Raw genomic sequence first — 18,699 nt, 5'->3', positions numbered from 1 at the left:
AATAAGTTGAATTTGTAAATATACAAATAGAATGAGACTATTGCCTTACACACTGTAAGCCGCCCTGAGTCTTCGGAGAAGGGCGGGATATAAATGTAAACAAAAAAAAAAAAAAGATTGCAGGTTCAAGACCCACCAGGCCCAAGGTTGACTCAGCCTTCCATCCTTTATAAGGTAGATAAAATGAGGACCCAGATTGTTGGGGGGCAATAAATTGACTTTGTATATAGTATACAAATGGATGAAGACTATTGCTTGACATAGTGTAAGCCGCCCTGAGTCTTCGGAGAAGGGCGGGATATAACTGCAAAATAATAATAATAATAATCCTAAATCTTTATGTATTATATGTTTTATGTCTTTCTTGGTGGATTTTCCATTTTTCTGAGGAGGGCAATGTCAGATCCATGTATCTGCCATTCTTCGTGGAAGAGGAGATTTGGATTTATCACATTTAGTTCTCTTTCCTATGTATCCTGGTCTTCTTTGTATAACCTGATTTCCTATGTATCCTGGTCTTCTTGTATAACCAGATTTATAATCATCACCTGGTGCCAGAAATGCCTGGAGAAATCTCACCTCCTGGAAAATGAGAGGGGAGATGGGGACGTGTGGGTTGCAAGATGGGTCTGAGCTCTTCTTATCTGCTTCTCAGAGAGGCTGGTATGATATCATTTTCACACCAGTGGATTGGTGGGAATCCACACTGGATGGTGGGGAGGGGTTCCTAATTCCCTTTATCCTGGACTGTATGCCGAGGGACCTCAGAGCCTGCTTTGAATTTTGACTTGCTTTCATCCCTTTTCAATAAAAGGTTCCTTTTGAAATACAAAGTTTTCAAGAGTTCGTACTTTCTTGGAAGGGGGGAGAGGCTGGTTGTTACAGATATTCTAGCCCATTTGGCCAAGGGCAGGATTTTTACCAAGCTGAACTTATGGGAGGCAATGTCAGATTCCTAAAGTGATACTGCCATACAATTGCCAACATTCGGGGGGGGAAGACTCCTGAATGTATCCTCTTCCTATTTCCTTTGACAGCTGCTATTTTATTACCTTTATCCTGGTGCTTGGCCGCTTTGGGATTTTCTCACCTTTCGTGGAATGTATTAAGGGGGGAGGGCCCTGTGGGTTGTTTCACTATGAAGCTAGCAGAAGATGATCCTGGGAACGGTGGCTTATCTAGTTCTCAGGACGGCCCGTTACAACATCTTCTCACCTGTGGATTGGCTGAATCCACATCTGACTGGAGAGAGAGTTTTCTACTGCCTTATTTCTAACTGTATTGCCTGAGGGGATTTAAAGTCCGCTTTGCCTTTGTTCTGCTATCATTTTCTACTCAATAAAAGAATTATTTTGAAATATGCTGTTTCAAGAGTTCTACTTTCTTTTTTAAAAAATAAGGGTTGTTTATTTTTTAACAAACATACACAAACAAACAAACAATGCATTTTTTCTGAACAGAGTATTGACCGAGTCACAAATTTGTACAACTTTTAGTTATCTCCCATCACAATTTATATATTTCACTTTTTGCCATAATATTCTTTCTCTCTAATTTTTATTTTATTTTCCTCATTTCTATTATATAACTAATCTTACCATTTGCCCTAATCTCTAATCATTAATTAATTTCTCTCTCTTTTCCACCCTCCTCTCATTGCTTCCTCCAAGTTGAAACCATTTAGTTTCAAATCAATCATTTTTCTAATATTTAACTCTAACTCTAAATCAACCTCTTCAAATATTTTCCCATTACTCCCTTTTTACAATAAGATATAGTTTCAAACCTTTTCCCTAAATTCCATTATTCCAATCACAAAAATTTATATTCATTTTTTAAAGTAAACATAATTTTTCTACTGTTTTTTAAACTAAATCAATCTTCACAATATAATTTCAAATGCTTTAACTAAATTCCATATTTGCAGTTAAAAACATTTCAAATATTACAATCTCATATATTGCATTTACTACAATTCCATACAATTTAACACATATAACATTAAAGTAATTCATTTCTATTTCTCATTTCCTCTTCTTCTTCTTCTTCTTCTTCTTCTTCTTCTTCTTCTTCTTCTTCTTCTTCTTCTTCTTCTTCTTCTTCTTCTTCTCCTCCTCCTCCTCCTCCTCCTCCTCCTCCTCCTCCTCCTCCTCCTCCTCCTCATTCTTCTTCTTCTTCTTCTTCTTCTTCTTCTTCTTCTTCTTCTTCTTCTTCTTCTTCTTCTTCTTCTTCTTCTTCTTCTTCTTCTTCTTCTTATTATTATTATTATTATTATTATTATTATTATTATTATTATATAAACCCAACTTTCTATTGCTTTACACACACACACACACACACACACACACACACACACACACACACACATATATATATTCTGAGGTTTTCGCGGGTGTTTGTATGTAGGTCTTTGGTTATTCGGGTTTTGTCCCGCGTAAAATTAGAAGTGTCTTGGCAACGTTTCGACGAAGTCTCATTCGTCATCTTCAGGCTTCAGCTTTGTGCTTCTGGGAGCAATACATTGCTCCCAGAATAACCAAAGACCTATATATATATATATATATATATGTTGTGTCTTGCCCGCCCTCAGAGCAGCCGGGGCCTTCTTACCTGCTCCCCAACACTGAGGAATGTATGCCTTCCGGCCCAAGTCCTGGCTCCATGCCCCCACAAACTGCAGAAGAAGGAGCATCTCCCTGCCCCAGCCCTGACTCCATGCCCAGGCAAACGGAGCAGCTAGACCCCTCCCCCTCCTCCACAGCAGGTGAGCCTGAGGAGGGTTTACTCCCAAGGACAGCTGATTGGAGTGACCCTCGCATCAGAAGATTAGAGAGGCGGAGGCAACAGAGGGAAGGGAGGGGCAGGCCTTAATGAGTGCTGAGTCATGGAGCCACACCCCATGGCCTATATAAAGGAGCTACTTTCTGGCAGTCTCTGAGTCAGGCAAAAGTCAAACTTATCTTGCTGAAGTCACTTACTGGTCTCCTGCCTGCTCTGAGGACTTTGCTAGGACTTTGGGCAGAGCTGCAGAGGCAAGCCTGATTCGGATTTCCCGGACCCAGCCGTCAGCGGAGGAGTGGGACACGACATCTTGCCTGACTCCTCACACATCTACAAGATGGATCAGCAACAGCTGGCGCTGATTGTGCAGCAGCTACAAACAGACAACCAGCAACTGCAACAGCAAGTCGCCCAGCTGACTGCTCAACTGGCTGCTGGGAATGCCCCAGCAGTCCAACCTCCTCCTCCTCCTCCTCCTCAGCGCCACAGCCCGGTACGGTGCGGAGAAGTTCTCAGGGCGGATGGAGATGTTCCCGGCCTTCATGGCCCAGTGCCAGACCTACATGGCAATGCGGCGGGGACTTTCCAGATGACCGGGCCAGGGTGGCCTTCGTGATGAACCTGTTGTCTGGCCAGGCTGCGCAGTGGGCCACGCCTTGGTGCTCAGGGACAGCCCCTTGCTGGCGGACTACCAGGGGTTCTGGGGCACCACGCCTGATGTATGAAGACCCTGTGCGGGCCCAGACGGCTGCCTGGCGCCGGAGAGATCCAACAAGGGCCCCGCCCGGGAGTACATCGCGGAATTCCGGTTGCTGTGCCATGATTCGGACTGGAACGACACGGCACTAGCGGACGCTGCTCAAGAGGGGCCTTCGGAAGAGCTCCAGGACAAGCTGGCTCGGGTGGAGGCGCCATGACCTCGTTGACCTGGTGCCCCTCTGCCTGCGCCTCGACACCCGTCTCCAGCAACGCCCGTCATGTCGCCGCCCGCAACCGTCAAAGACCGCCGCCTCCTCGACCCGTGCCGACCCGTCCCGGGCCACCCGCGCCGTGGCCGCCGAGAGCCCATGGAGTTAGGAGCGGCCAGGCCCGCCTGACGGCCCAGGAGCGGAGCCGGAGGCGCCAAGGGGGGCTGTGCTTGTACTGTGGGGAGCCCGCCATTTCGCCGCCGCATGCCCCAGGAAGCGCGGCGGAACACGTACGCCCGTCCCCGAATCCCGGCCTGGCCAGTCGGGAAACGGGGCAGGCCCGGCCCCGGGGGAACCCTAGGCCGGGCACGGACCAAGCCCCCGCCAGACATGGCCGACGTGGACCCTGGGCCCCCTCGGCACCTGATTTTGGACACCCGGGTGTGGGTGGGTGACCGGCCGGAAGGGATCCCGGCACACGCGCTGGTGGATTCAGGGGCCACCACGAACTTTATGGACCGGGCCTTCGTGGACCATTTTGGTGTCCCTTGGTTCCGTAGACCTCCGATGGCGTCGAGACCATCGACGGGAGGGAGCTGGTGGCGGACCCATTAACTTCGCCACGCAGCCCTTGCGCCGCCATCGGGGACCACGAGGAGGCGATTCGCTTCACGTGACAGCGGACCTCCACTTCCCAGTGATCCTCGGACTGGCCTGGCTGCGGACGACGACCCTCAGGTGGCCTGGTCGCGAACGCCATCTCGCTTCCCAGCCTGCAGTGTGTCGACCACATCCGCCACACCTGCCCGCCAGGACGTCTTCACCCGGCCGTCGCCGTGCCCCGAGCTGCAGGACTTCGCTGACGCCTTCAGCGAAAAGGAGGCGGACCGCTTACCCCGCACCGCCCCACGACTGCCCGTGGACCTGCAACCCGGCGCCCGCTGCCCACGGACGCCTGTATTCCATGTCCGAGCCGAGTTGGCCGCCTCAGGGACTTTCTGGACAAAAATCTGGCCCGAGGGTTCATCCAGCCTTCCAAGTCCCCTCTGTCGGCCCCGGTCCTCTTCGTGAAAAAGAAGATGGGGGATTTGTGCCTGTGTTGGGACTACCGCCGGCTGAACGCCACCACGGTGCGGAATCGCTACCCCTGCCGCCATCCCGGAGCTGATGGACCGCTGCGGAGGCCTCCATCTTTACCAAGCTCGACCTCCGGGGCCTACAACCTGGTGCGGATGCGTGAAGGGACGAGTGGAAGACGGCGTTCGCACCCGCACGGACACTACGACTCCACGGTCATGCCGTTCGGGCTGACCAACGCCCCCGCCGTCTTCCAACATTTTATGAACGATGTGTTCCGGGACATGTTGGATCGGTTCGTGGTGATCTACCTGAACGACATCCTGGTCTACTCCCGGTCCAGAAAAAGTCACCTCCAGCACCTCCGCCTGGTCCTGCAGCGCCTGCGGGAGCACCAGCTCTACGCCAAGCTGGAGAAGTGTTTTTCCTCCGTCGCCCATTGAGTTCCTCGGCACATCCTCTCACCCGAGGATCGCCATGGACCCGCGCAAGGTGGAGGCCCTGAGCAGCTGGGAAGCCCGCGTCGGGTGAAGGATGTCCAGCGGCTGCTGGGCCGCCAATTACTATCGGACCTTCATCCCGGCTTCGCCACGCTGACGGCCCGCCACCCAGCTCCTTCAGAAGAAGGTCCTGCCCGTGGGGTCCCCGCAGGAGGAAGCCTTCACGGCTCTCAGGAAGGCTTTCGTCACGGAGCCCATCCTGCGACATCCCGACCCGCACCGCCTTCGTGGTGGAGACGGACGCCCAACGCCGCCTCGGAGCGGTGCTGCTACAGGCCCCGGCGGATGGCGGCACTCTTTTTCCCTGCGCGTACTACTCGCGGAAGCTCAACCCTTCCGAGCGCAACTATACCATCTGGGAAAAGGAGTTGCTGGCTATCAAGGCCGCGTTCGAGGCGTGGCGGCACCACCTGGAGGGAGCCCGGCATCAGGTGGGGGTCCGAACGGACCATCGGAACCTCGAACATCTCACCACGGCTCGGAAGTTGAACCAGCGGCAGATCCGGTGGTCGCTGTTCTTTGCCCGGTTCAACTTCTGCGTCACCTATATCCCCAGTGGCCACAACCGGAGGGCGGACGCCCTGTCCCGTAAGCCGGAGTACCTGAGCGCCCAAGACCCTCTTCCTCCACGGACCGTACTGCCGGCGGAAGCCTTGGCCGCCGCCCGGGAACCGGTGGACTTACGGGCCCGGGTGCGAGAGGCGCAGCGCCAAGACGCCTGGTCTCAGCAGCGGCGAGCGGAGGCGGGCCCCACGTCTCCGTGGACATTGGAAGACGACGTACTCAAGTTCCGGGGGCGGTTGTATGTGCCCACGGGGCCGCTCCGGTCCCTCGTCCTGACCCAGTGCCACGACAACCCTGCCGCGGGCCATTTCGGGTTTTTCAAGACTCTCAACCTGGAAACGTGGACCTTCTGGTGGCCCCGGGTGCGGCATGATGTCCATGCCTATGTGACGTCCTGCGTGCCGTGCCGGCAAGCCAAGGCCGCCACGGGGGCCCCTCCCGGTCTCCTCCAGCCCTTGCCGACTCCTGACAGACCCTGGGGGGCGATTTCCATGGACTTCCTGACGGACCTGCCGCCGTCCTCGGGGTTCACCACGGTGCTGGTGGTGGTGGACATGCTCACCAAGATGGCACACTTCATCCCGTGCCGCGGGCTGCCCACCGCCACCAAGACAGCCCGTCTCTTCTTGCAGCACGTCTTCCGCCTCCACGGCCTGCCAGACAGGGTGGTGTCGGACCGTGAGGTGCAGTTCACGGCCCGCTTTTGGAAGAGCCTGATGGCCGCATTGGAGGTGCAGGTGTGTCTGTCGTCGGCGCACCATCCAGAGACCGACGGCGGGACGGAAAAGGTCATCGGCATCCTGGAACAGTACCTCCGGTGCTTCGTGAACCAACAGCAGGACAACTGGGCCGATTACCTGTCCCTAGCGGAGTTCGCATTCAACAACTCCCAACACACCTCCACCCAGACCACCCCGTTCCTGGCCAACTTCGGGTACCATCCGCTCTTCCTCTGGCGCCCCGGACTCCCGGTCCCCGAGACCCAGTCCTTTCTCTCGGAGTTGCACGCGGTCCAGCAGATGGTGCGTCGGCAGCTGAATCGGGCGAAGGAGGACTCCAAGCGGGTCGCCGATCGTTCCCGACGGGCAACACCCCCACTGGTGGTCGGAGACCGTGTGGCTCTCCACAGCATCTCCCGTCCGACCGCCGGCGAAGAAACTGGACCACCGGTTCATCGGTCCGTTCGCCGAGGCGGTCATCAATCCGTGGCCTACCGATTGACCCTGCCGCTCCATGCGGATCCATCCTGCCTTCCATCGGTCCTTGCTGGTCCCTGAGGCCCCGCCGTCTCCCTTCGGCGCCCGGCGCCACCCGTCGCTGTCGACGAGGACGGGCGGAGGAGTACGAGGTGCACAGCATACGCGACTCCCGCTGGCTGAAGGGGCGCCCAATACCTGGTTGCGTGGCAAGGGTACGGGACCGAGTTCACCTGGGTCAACGCCCGACGCCCACGCCTGACCTGGTGCGGGCCTTCCACGAGCAGAACCCGCCCGACCGCATCCCGACTGCCAGCCCTGGGGAAGGGCCCTGCGGTGAGGATAGTGTTGTGTCTTGCCCGCCTCAGAGCAGCCGGGCCTTCTTACCTGCTCCCAACACTGAGGAATGTATGCCTCCGGCCCAAGTCCTGGCTCCATGCCCCACAAACTGCAGAAGAAGGAGCACCTCCCTGCCCCAGCCCTGCCTCCATGCCCAGGCAAACGGAGCAGCTAGACCCCTCCCCCTCCTCCACAGCAGGTGAGCCTGAGGAGGGTTTACTCCCAAGAACAGCTGATTGGAGTGACCCTCGCATCAGAAGATTGGAGAGGCGGAGGCAACAGAGGGAAGGGAGGGGCAGGCCTTAATGAGTGCTGAGTCATGGAGCCACACCCCATGGCCTATATAAAGGAGCTACTTTCTGGCAGTCTCTGAGTCAGGCAAAAGTCGAACTTATCTTGCTGAAGTCACTTACTGGTCTCCTGCCTGCTCTGAGGACTTTGCTAGGACTTTGGGCAGAGCTGCAGAGGCAAGCCTGATTCGGATTTCCCGGACCCAGCCGTCAGCGGAGGAGTGGGACATGACATCATATATAAATATATATATATTTGTTTTCTGAGGTTTTCGCGGGTGTTTGTATGTAGGTCTTTGGTTATTTGGGTTTTCTCCCGCCTAAAATTGGAAGTGTCTTGATGACGTTTCGACAAAGTCTCATTTGTCATCTTCAGGCTTCAGCTTCTTGCTTCTGGGAGCAATGTGTGATTGCAGCTGTTTCTTCCTTTTTAACTGCTAGTGAGGGTTTGAACTGATTGGGTGGGAGCTTGGCTGTGCTCTGATTGGATGGGTTTTTTTTGTGCTCTGATTGGCTGGGGGTGTGTCCTGTTTGGGTGGGGGCTTGGTTGTGCTCAGATTAGTCTGAGTTGCAGGGGGATTTGAGCTGGTGAGCTGCACTGCTGCTGTTTGGCTTCGTGGTCGTGGTCATGCTACATCTTCGTAGTGGGTGTCAGTCTGCTGCATGTATGGATTGGAGGGGTTTGAAATGGCTAATGTTGCAGCTGCGGTCAGGCTTCTGGTCCTTGGTCGTGCTTCCTGATCAGTGTGGGTTTGGGTCTGCTTTCTGGGTGGATGTGTGGTGGTGACATTTATTTTATTTATTTATTTATTAATCAAACTTATATACCGCACCATCTCCCGTAGGACTCAGGGCGGTTCACAGGCATATTAAAACAGTATAATAAATAAACATTAAAACCCAATTAAAACTAAATATTATCATGGCCTGATCACTAAAACAGTAAAACCTATAAAAACCCCATTAAAATATGCTAAAACCTTCTATCTTAGGCTAGTCCTGCACGCTGAAACAATAGAGTCTTCAGTTCACGTCTGAAGGTCCGGAGGTCGGGTAGTTGTCGTAATCCTGGAGGAAGCCTGCTCCACAGAGTTGGTGCCGCCACAGAGAAGGCTCCTCTGGGGCCGCCAACCCACATTGTTTGGTCGACGGCACCCTGAGGAGGCCCACTCTGTGGGAGCGCACAGGTCGTTGGGAGGCAATCGGCGGCAGAAGGCGGTCTCGAAGGTATCCCGGTCCTAAGCCATGGAGGGCTTTAAAAGTGGTAACCAAGATCTTGAATTGCACCGAAGACTACGGTAGCCAGTGCAGGCCGCGCAGGATAGGTGTTATATGGGAGCAACGCGGTGCTCCCTCTATCACCCGCGCGGCCGCATTCTGGACTAACTGGAGCCTCCGGGTGCTCTTCAAGGGGAGCCCCATGTAGAGAGCATTGCAATAGTCCAGGCGGGAAGTGACGAGGGCGTGAATGACTGTGCGCAAGGCGTCACGGTCAAGGAAGGGGCGCAACTGGCGAATCAGATGGACCTGATAGAATGCTCCCCTGGTGACGGCTGTCAAATGATTCTCTAAGGACAGCCGATCGTCCAGGAGGACGCCTAAGTTGCGCACTCCCTCCCTGGGGGTCAGTACTTCCTCCCCCACAGTCAGTGATGGTGTAAGACTGTACCGGGACACCGGTACCCACAGCCACTCTGTCTTGGAAGGGTTGAGTTGGAGCCTGTTCCTCCCCATCCAGACCCGCACGGCCTCAAGGCCCCATCACCTCGACAGCTTCGTTGGGGTGGTTCGGGGTGGAAATGTACAGCTGCGTATCATCAGCGTACAGATGATAATCCACCCCGAAACCACGGATAACCTCACCCAGCGGCTTCATGTAGATGTTGAACAGGAGAGGCGAGAGAACAGACCTCTGAGGCACCCCACAAGTGAGGCGCCTCGGGGCCGATCTCTGCCCCCCTGCCAACACTGTCTGCGAACGGTCAGAGAGATAGGAGGAGAACCACCGATAAACGGTGCCTCCCACCCCCAATCCCTCCAACCGTCGCAGCAGGATACCATGGTCGATGGTATCAAAAGCCGCTGAGAGATCTAAAAGAACCAGGACAGAGGAACAACCCCTGTCCCGGGCTCTCCAGAGGTCATCCACCAACGCGACCAAAGCCGTCTCGGTGCTGTAACCGGCCTGAAACCGACTGAACGGCTCCAGATAGACAGATCCCTCCAGGTGCTGAGGAAGCTGATATCCCCCCACACTCTCAACAACCTTCGCTAAAAAGCGAAGGTTGGAGACTGGACGATAGTTTGCTAAAATAGCCGGGTCCAGGGAGGGCTTCTTTAGGAGGGGCCTCACCACCGCCTTTTTCAAAGCGGCAGGGAAAACACCCTCCAACAAAGAAGCGTTGGTAACTTCCTGGAGCCAGCCTCGTGTAACCTCCCAGGTGGCCAGCACCATCCAGGGACACGGGTCCAATAAACATGTGGTGGAGTTCAGCCTACCCAACAACCTGTCCATGTCATCAGGAGTCACAGGATCGAACTCAGCCCAGATAACATTCTCAAGACTCGTCTCCGCCATCCCACCTGAATCTATCCAATCAGTGTCCAAGCCGTCCCGAATCTGAGCGATTTTATCAGACAGATATTGAACAAAATCCTCAGCACGTCCCTGTAAGGGGTCCTCCCGAGCCTCCTGCCTAAGCAGGGAGCGGGTCACCCTAAACAGGGTGGCTGGGCGATTATCTGCCGATGCGATGAGTGCGGAGAAATAGTTATGTTTCGCCACCCTGATCGCCACTAGGTAGGTCTGAATACATGACCTCACTAGTGTTCGGTCTGGTTCGGAGCGGCTGGACCTCCAGGCGCTCTCTAGGCTTCTTTTCCGGCGCTTCATCTCTCTCAGCTCCTCGTTATACCAGGGAGCTGATCGAGTTCGTCGCCGGGTCAGAAGCCGCAAAGGCATCTGTGTGGACCTCGTGAGTGTGGGTCTGGTGTCATTCCTTGTGTTAAGGACTCGTTTGTCAATAAGGGCGGGTTTCCAAATGGCTGGTAGGCGGGAGGTATCATCTCGTTTGTTCATGCTGTGTGGGCATTTTTCTATCTTGATGGCTTCTCTGATTATTCTGTTGTTAAAGTGTTCAGTTTTGGCGATAGTTCTGGTCTTTTTAAAGTCAATATCGTGTCCTGTGGCTTTAAGGTGTTGGACCAGGGAAGAAGTTGGTTCCTCTTTTTTGACTGAGTTCTTGTGTTCTTCAATGCGTGCACTTATTCTTCTGTTGGTTTGTCCGATGTATGTGGTGGGGCAGGCGGTGCATGGGATTTCATATACTCCTTGATTTTCTAACTCAATTTTGTCTTTGGGGTTTCTTAGGATGGTGGATATTTTTTGGTTTGTGCAGAATGCTGTCTTGATGTTATGTTTGTGGAGGATCTTGCTGATTCTGTCTGTGGTGCCTTTTATATATGAGAGGAGGGCTGTGCCGTTTTCTTGTTCTCTGTCTTGGGTTTTAGTGGGGGGTTCTTTTTGGATTAGTTTGGTAATCTTATTTCTCTGGAATCCATTGGATGTTAGTACGTTTGTGAGAGTGTGTAGTTCGGTTTTTAGGTGTTGTTTGTCAGCTAAGCGTTTTGTTCTAGAGATGAGTGTCTTGGCTACAGAGTTGATCTGTGCTGGGTGGTGGTGTGAGAGTGCGTGCAGATAGCGGTTTACCATTTTACCATTAAAACATTCTATGATTTCAGATGCTCTAGTTAAATTCAATTATTACCATTAAAAACATTCTAGGTATTATAATCTCATATATTGAACTTGCTAAAATTAAAATTCAGTTTTAATCAATACAATTATATTATCATTTAACTTTAATTTTAAAAGTCCCACTATTAATACTATTGTTTTTACAGTTATTTTATATCAGATCAATTATGTTATCATTATTACATCTTCTAAGTAAATCATTTAAGTTAATTAATATAATCACCAATATTAATCCTAATATTATTGTTAATACAATTATTACTTTACATTTATATCATATTACCCTTCCTCCTATCCATAATTACTCCTTTTAACCATTTTCTCCTGGTCCAATTAATATTTCACCCCTTTTCTTTTTCCCCCCCTTTTTCTTTTTTCTTTTATAGTTATCCTCTCTTTTATTCTGTTTTAATATATTCCCCTTTTCTCCTTTTACCTTCCTTATTTCCCCATTGTTAATCCCAATGTAATCATTCATCTTTTTTCCTCTAAGTTTTCTGTTTTTACTATTGTTAACCCCAATGTAATCATTCCTCTTACTCATTTTCCCATTAGTAATCTGTCTCTTTTGCTTCTTTCTATCCACTCTATTTTTTGCACTGTTAACCCCAGTGAAATCTTTAAGGCTATTATTCACTCTTTTTTTTCACTGCTATTCCCAATGTAATCTTTTAATTTTTCATCAGTATTTTTATCTTCAATGTTGTTTTCTTGCTTCTCATTGGACTCTTGTTCATCCTGTTGAATATGCTCAGGCACAATTTTTGACTTTTTTCTATCCACATCAAATAATAAAAGTATGGTTTTAACCAGATCTATTAATTCTTGCCACATTTTAATGTTCTAGTGCTTTTAAATTCCAATTTAAGATTTGTTATTTTCCAGCTCTTGTATTATCAATGTTCAGTTGTTGAGAAGACAAACAAATCCTCCTTAAAAAGTCTCACGGCTCATTGCTCAAGGATACAGAAAGTTCCATTTTTAAAGTAATTGTGTTCTCTTTGCTGACCATGTCAAACTATTTAACACCACAGACAATACATCTATCATTCAAAACGACCTAAAAATTGGCAGCTCCAAATCTCAACCAGCAAATGCTCAGTCTTACATATAGGAAAAAAGAACCCAAACACTAAGTACATACTAGATGGACATTACCTTACAGACGACCCCCATCCCGTTAAAGACTTTGGAGTTTTCATGTCAAATGATCTAAGTGCCAAAGCCCACTGCAACTACATAGCAAAAAAAGCTCTAAGAGTTATAAACCTAATCTTGCATAGCTTCTTTTCCAAAAACACCACACTACTAACCAGAGCATATAAAACATTTGCTAGACCAATTCTAGAATACAGCTCGCCTGTTTGGAACCCCCACCACATCTCTGACATCAATACAATTGAACGTGTCCAGAAATATTTTACAAGAAGAGTTCTCCATTCCTCTGAAAACAATAAAATACCTTATCCCACTAGACTTGAAATCCTAGGCTTAGAAAACTTGGAACTCCGTCGCCTTCGACAAGACCTAAGTTTAACTCACAGAATCATCTATTGTAATGTCCTTCCTGTTAAAGACTACTTCAGCTTCAATTGCAATAATACTAGAGCAACTAATAGATTTAAACTTAATGTCAACCGCTTTAATCTAGATTGCAGAAAATATGACTTCTGTAACAGAATCATCAGTGCTTGGAATACTTTACCTGACTCTGTGGTCTCTTCCCATAATCCTAAAAGCTTTAACCAAAAACTTTCTACTATTGACCTCACCCCATTCCTAAGAGGACCATAAGGGGCGTGCATAAGCGCACAAACGTGCCTACCGTTCCTGTCCTATTGTTTTTCTTTTCTTCTTCCTATATATATATATATATATATATATATATATATATATATATATATATATATATATGCTTATACCTCCTTATATTTACTCATATATGTGTTTATATACTATATAATCTTTTTGTATGTTACCTACATATATTGTTGTGACAAAATAAATAAATAAATAAATAAATAAAGTGTTCAATGTAGTTTTTTTCCCCTGCCACTAGATGGCACTCTACAATCCACGTTCCAAATCAACAATTTAACAAAATATCCAGTTTTATATATTAAACCTGATTAGCTTTTCTTTCTCTTCTGAGTTTATCCAATTTTCAACTTTGCATTCCAGTTCACGTTCAATTTAAAATCTTTATCTATTATCAATTTTTCTTTATTGCTTAATCTTTAATCTTCTTTTAAGATTCAAAATTTTTCTTACAATTATCCAGTCTTATTCCAAAACTATTTTCTTTTGGGTTTGTTTTTCTTATAGTAAATGTAGTTCCACATTTAAAGTTTAAACATCAAACTCCGTTTTGGGCTTTAGTGTCTTTTACTTCCGCTTTCTCTCTTCTGTCAATTAACTTCCCCCGACGCTAATTAGCTGCTCTTTCCACACCAGGGTAGCTTTAAAATTTCCAATTTTTTTCTTTATTACCTGTGAGTTGGCCAATCACTCACCCTGTACCAATACTCCATCCAAATCTCTGCTCCTGCACAACTCTTATTCCGGATGACCCAGCTTCATGGCGGTCGCAATGGCCGCTACCCCCACCCCCGCCGCTGTCAGATCGAAGAGTTTTCTCTGGCTTTCCGAGAAACTTGCCTGTTCCTCTTTAGCCATCCAAGATGCCTCTCCTTCTTCACTGTCCCTATAGAACATTTCCGGTCTGAAGACCCCCCGACAGTGGTTTGTCTGACTGGATTTCACCAGGCTTGTTAGAGCTTGGTATTTTCCCAGCCAGTCTCACCGCAACATTCAAGAGTTCTACTTTCTTGAGCGGGAAAGAGAGGTAAGACCTTACAGACATATTACTGAGTTAGGATCAAGGAAGGCAATGTGTGAAAAACAATTTTTAATTACCCTTTGGGTAATGTTTCCAATCCCCAAGTTCTCCCCTTTGGACTGCAGGATGCCCCTGCTGAATTTATGCAGTTGATAAATGAAGTGCTGCATGACAACCTGTACAAAGAGGTTCTGGTCTAAATCAGGTTCTGGTCTAACTCAAGGCTCGAGGGCCAGATCCAGCCCGCAGGATGTTTCCAGGTCCTGGAAACAGCAAAGGATTGGCCCGCAGTGCCTCTGCCAGCAAAAATGGAGCTTGGGAGGGCTGCAAGCTGGCCCCCCCACCCTGGCCATGGCCACCTGCCCCCCCACCCCGAGGTCAAACACAACCCTGATGTGGCCCTCAATGAAATCAAGTTTGACACCCCTGGTCTAAAGGAATGACATTTTAATCCATACCGAATCTATGGCAGAGCATTAGTCAGGGCTGTACTCAAAAAGCTCCAAGCAGCCCAATTATATGCCAAACTGTCTAAATGAGAATTCCACCAGAATAGAATTGACTATCTGGGGTATTGCATTTCCCATGAAGGAATAGAAATGGACCCTCAGCAACTACAAAGTTCCCTGGGAAACTTTTACCATCAATTCATCCCATCATTTTCCCAGGTAGCCCTCTTCATCACCAACCTACTAAAGACAAAAGGGAAAGGGAACCCCAAACCTAGCCAGCCACTGAAATGGACAATGGTATGCCAAGCAGCATTTGAAAACCTCAAGTGCCTGTTCATGGAAGAACTGGTGTTGAAACACCCAGAAACTAATGACCCCTTTGTCATTCAAGCAGATGCTAGCGATGTGGCAGTGGGGGTAATGTTCCTGGAGAAAAATGAGTAGGGGATCCTGCAGTCCTGTGCCTATACCTCCCAAAAGCTTATCAAAACTGAACATAGGTGGGGGGTTTGGGAAAAGGAAGTGTATGCAGTGCGCTGGGTGCTCTTAACCTGGAGGCATTCCTTGGAAAGGGGAAAAACCTCTTTTGAGATATAGACTGACAACAAAAACTTAGAAGCCTTAAAGACCACCACAAACTGTCATCCAAGCAAGTCTGCTGGGCTCAGAATTTTAACTGATTCAATGTCATACTGCGATATCTCCCAGTGGGGAGGGGAGAACTTCCTATCAGCTGCCCTATTCAAAGCTGGAGGTAATAAGACCAGTTATCCCATTCTGCCAATTAGCGGGTCCAGTCACAGCCAGAAGGCAAGCTAAGCTAAAAGTCAAGGTAGCTGAGGACCTAAGGGATGCCCTGAAAAGGGCACTAGAGAAGGACAAGTGGTTCCAAATCCATAAGGGCGAATGTACAATGCAGGATGGCTTAACTTGGGTGGGAAGTCAATGATTAATGGTTCTACAGAAAAGCCATGATTCAAAAGTAGTGGGACATTTAGGCTTTGTCAAAATTTTGCACTTTGTTAAGCGCCAGTTTTGGTGGCTGTCACTAAAGAAGGACATAGAAAGTTATGTAGCTAGCTGCCCTATTTGTATCTCTGCCAAAAGGTTGCAAGGAAAAATGCCAGGACTTCTCCAGCTGGTGGCAGAGCCACCTGTGAGGGCTGGGATGAGGGGGGAAATCTGTAACTTTTTCATGCAGAAAATTAGTTCTAGCCTGACTTTACTGCAGCCAGCAGCTTTTAGTAAAAGAACCTATCACTTCAATCAAATGGAGTCTAGGGTCTTTCTTTCCTAAGAGACCTGACTGAGGCAGTCTGACAGTCAGAATCTCTATGCTTAGAACACTAACAGAGCCAGAGTGTGGCATGTACATTGTTGCCAAATGACATAGCCTAACAATAAAGATACTGAATTAGTAAATTTCAGCTTTGAATCTTGCCTCTGCCATGAAGTTGATCATCAGGAAACCATCACCACTCACATGTACAATAGGAATATTTTTGTGACATATTACATGTTTTATTAAATTATAGCCCATTATAATATTAAAATCCACTGGTAATACAAATTAAATTCCTTATCTGTTGGTAAATATGGACCTTTCAGTGATGCCCAATAAATATTTGGAATCCCTTTTAAAAGATTATTGGTAGCAATGAAGCTCAGCTCACAACAGAAAGATGTAAGAACATAAAAGTATTCCTGTTCTTAAGATTCAGATTCATTCCCATTAGTTGTATGAAGAGATGAAATTCAGTGCCCTTGCAAGAACAAATGGAAGCCAATAGCTTTTTGAGGTCAGCAAAGATCTTCTGCTATGCCCAGAATTTAGAGCAATCTTCTCCTTACATGGTGTTTTTATATAAGTGATACAATAGCTTGTCCTATTACTCATTTTAGAAAGCATAGTTCAGGGTAATTGGAGAGCATCAGGCAGGTAAAGAGTCTAAGATGATTCATTCTCTATTTATAGTTCTGCCAGTTGTAGGACCTCATAGAGCAAAAAAAACCAAAACCCAACAACAACAACATCGAATGCTTTCTTTATGTGATAAAGAAGCTATCTGACATTGAATTCATTCTTGACATAGTTTAGCAAGGACAATCAAGGACAGGGGGAAACCATTTTCTTGTATAAGGTAGAGGAGAGAATATCACCTCATTCCCACTTCCTGCCAATTTCATGTTAATAGGCACTGTATCTAATGCCAATCAACTTATTTTGTCATCATAGGCAGAACATTGCATAGGCATTCTTCCCCTAACACTAAAATATAATAATAATATATTAAATCAGTGACATGCAAGGTTTCAACAGATAAGGAGTCTAAGATGTGGGGCACTGTTGAAATATAAGTTCATCTTTTGCATATTACATGTAGGACGACCTATATGACTACATTTTGTAATGTACAAAATCTGACAACTCGATGACTGATATGTGTCTGTTTATATTATTCCCAAAATGATTCATTTCGGAAAAATGCAGACAATACAATATTTCTTGTTGTAAAGCATGCGTCCATTGCTCACCTGTAGTCCAGCAGCCTCTCCATAAGACGGGTTACAGTGGCAATTAATGAAACACCACTTTCTCTCCATGTTTCACGTTCAATTTTCTTCAGCAGGCTAGAAGAAATGAACCCAGGGCAAAATATCAGCATTTATTTTTACCAGTCTCCATAACAACCAATTTATACTCAAAGGTACTAAAATGTCTTAGCAATATCTGTTCATTTTAATATCTATTATTTATACAAAACACAACTGCAAATATTGTCTTACCTGGGATAAGGACCAAAAAGTGGAATTCTACTCCAGGAAGCATTGACAAGGCAAATTGATTTTTTTAAGGTTAGCCAACTCCATCTCAACATAGACAGAAATATGTTTATACATATGTGTGTGCCTATATGTGTGTTTGCATGCAAGTATGCATATAAAGATTTACACATACAGAAAAAAAACACAACTATCATCTATTTATCTATCTATCTATCTATCTATCTATCTATCTATCTATCTATCTATCTATCTATCTATCTATCTATCTACCATCATCTATCATCTGCAGAGAAGAGAGAGGGAGAGATTATATTCAAAAGAGCCAGGATTTTATTATATACCAATCTACTGTACTTCATTAAACTTGCATTTTGACATCAAGGGAAAAATGAAAATTTTGTTACCTAGAAGACAGCATTTCCCATCTCACTGCTCCTGTTCGATGAGATTTCAAATCTTCTCAATGTAAGACACCCCCCCCCCCATATTTCAAGCAACAGTAGTTCTGCACCCACTCAATTTACTGCATTGTAACTGCCACAGGAAAAGGCTTTTCCTGGGATTTTTAAAAATATACTTCCTTGGTGTTATTTAGCATATTAATTTCATTTATTTAACCATTAAATAATTGATTAGTTCTTGGTGTTATACATTATCTCAATTTCCTTATTTCTCTGTTCTCCAGAACAAAGAATAAATACAAAAGTCAGTAGAGCCATAACCAATACACACACCTTTATTCAATAATTAAATAGATATCGGAATCCTCTTTCCCCAAATGTTTATTCCCAAATCCATATGCATGCATATTTACCTACTGTACAGCTTGAGATAAGTACCTTTGGCATATATCTTCTTGATTATTGCTTTCCATATTACAAGATAGAGCTCTAAATTTTTAAATTATCAGACAAAACATGTTTTTAAGCATGAAACAGGGTCATTGACTCAATCAGCTACACTTTTTGAAGAAGTTGTGTGGAAAAGCTTTAAAATATTATACTAATTAGTGTATGTTTTGCACAAAAGGAATCCTAGTATACAGGATCAGGGAGAAAGGTTCATTTTCATGCTCATCTCAAGTTATATAGGTAATAAAAAGAAAAATTGTCCAACTTTCAGTTCAACTATTATAAGACTTATATTTATCCAGTAAGTTCCTTTCAAGTAGTGATAATGGTAAAAGGAGGCAAAAATTCCAGACTTAGT

At 47.0% G+C, this 18,699-nt stretch overlaps 1 protein-coding gene across 1 annotated transcript in view; it reads right to left on the bottom strand.

The window, feature by feature from the left end:
• Positions 1-18,699, bottom strand: part of DOCK4 (dedicator of cytokinesis 4) — a 931,895-nt gene that overhangs the window by 164,971 nt on the left and 748,225 nt on the right. Inside the window, exon 33 of the mRNA XM_058189675.1 lies at positions 17,239-17,334. Within this exon, the coding sequence (XP_058045658.1) occupies positions 17,239-17,334 (96 nt within the window). The remainder of the gene's footprint in view (positions 1-17,238; positions 17,335-18,699) is intronic.

Source organism: Ahaetulla prasina, chromosome 7 (assembly GCF_028640845.1).
Source record: "Ahaetulla prasina isolate Xishuangbanna chromosome 7, ASM2864084v1, whole genome shotgun sequence".
Lineage (NCBI taxonomy): Eukaryota > Metazoa > Chordata > Lepidosauria > Squamata > Colubridae > Ahaetulla > Ahaetulla prasina.
Note: the sequence above shows the minus strand (reverse complement) of the source record. Positions and strands in the feature narration are given on the sequence as shown.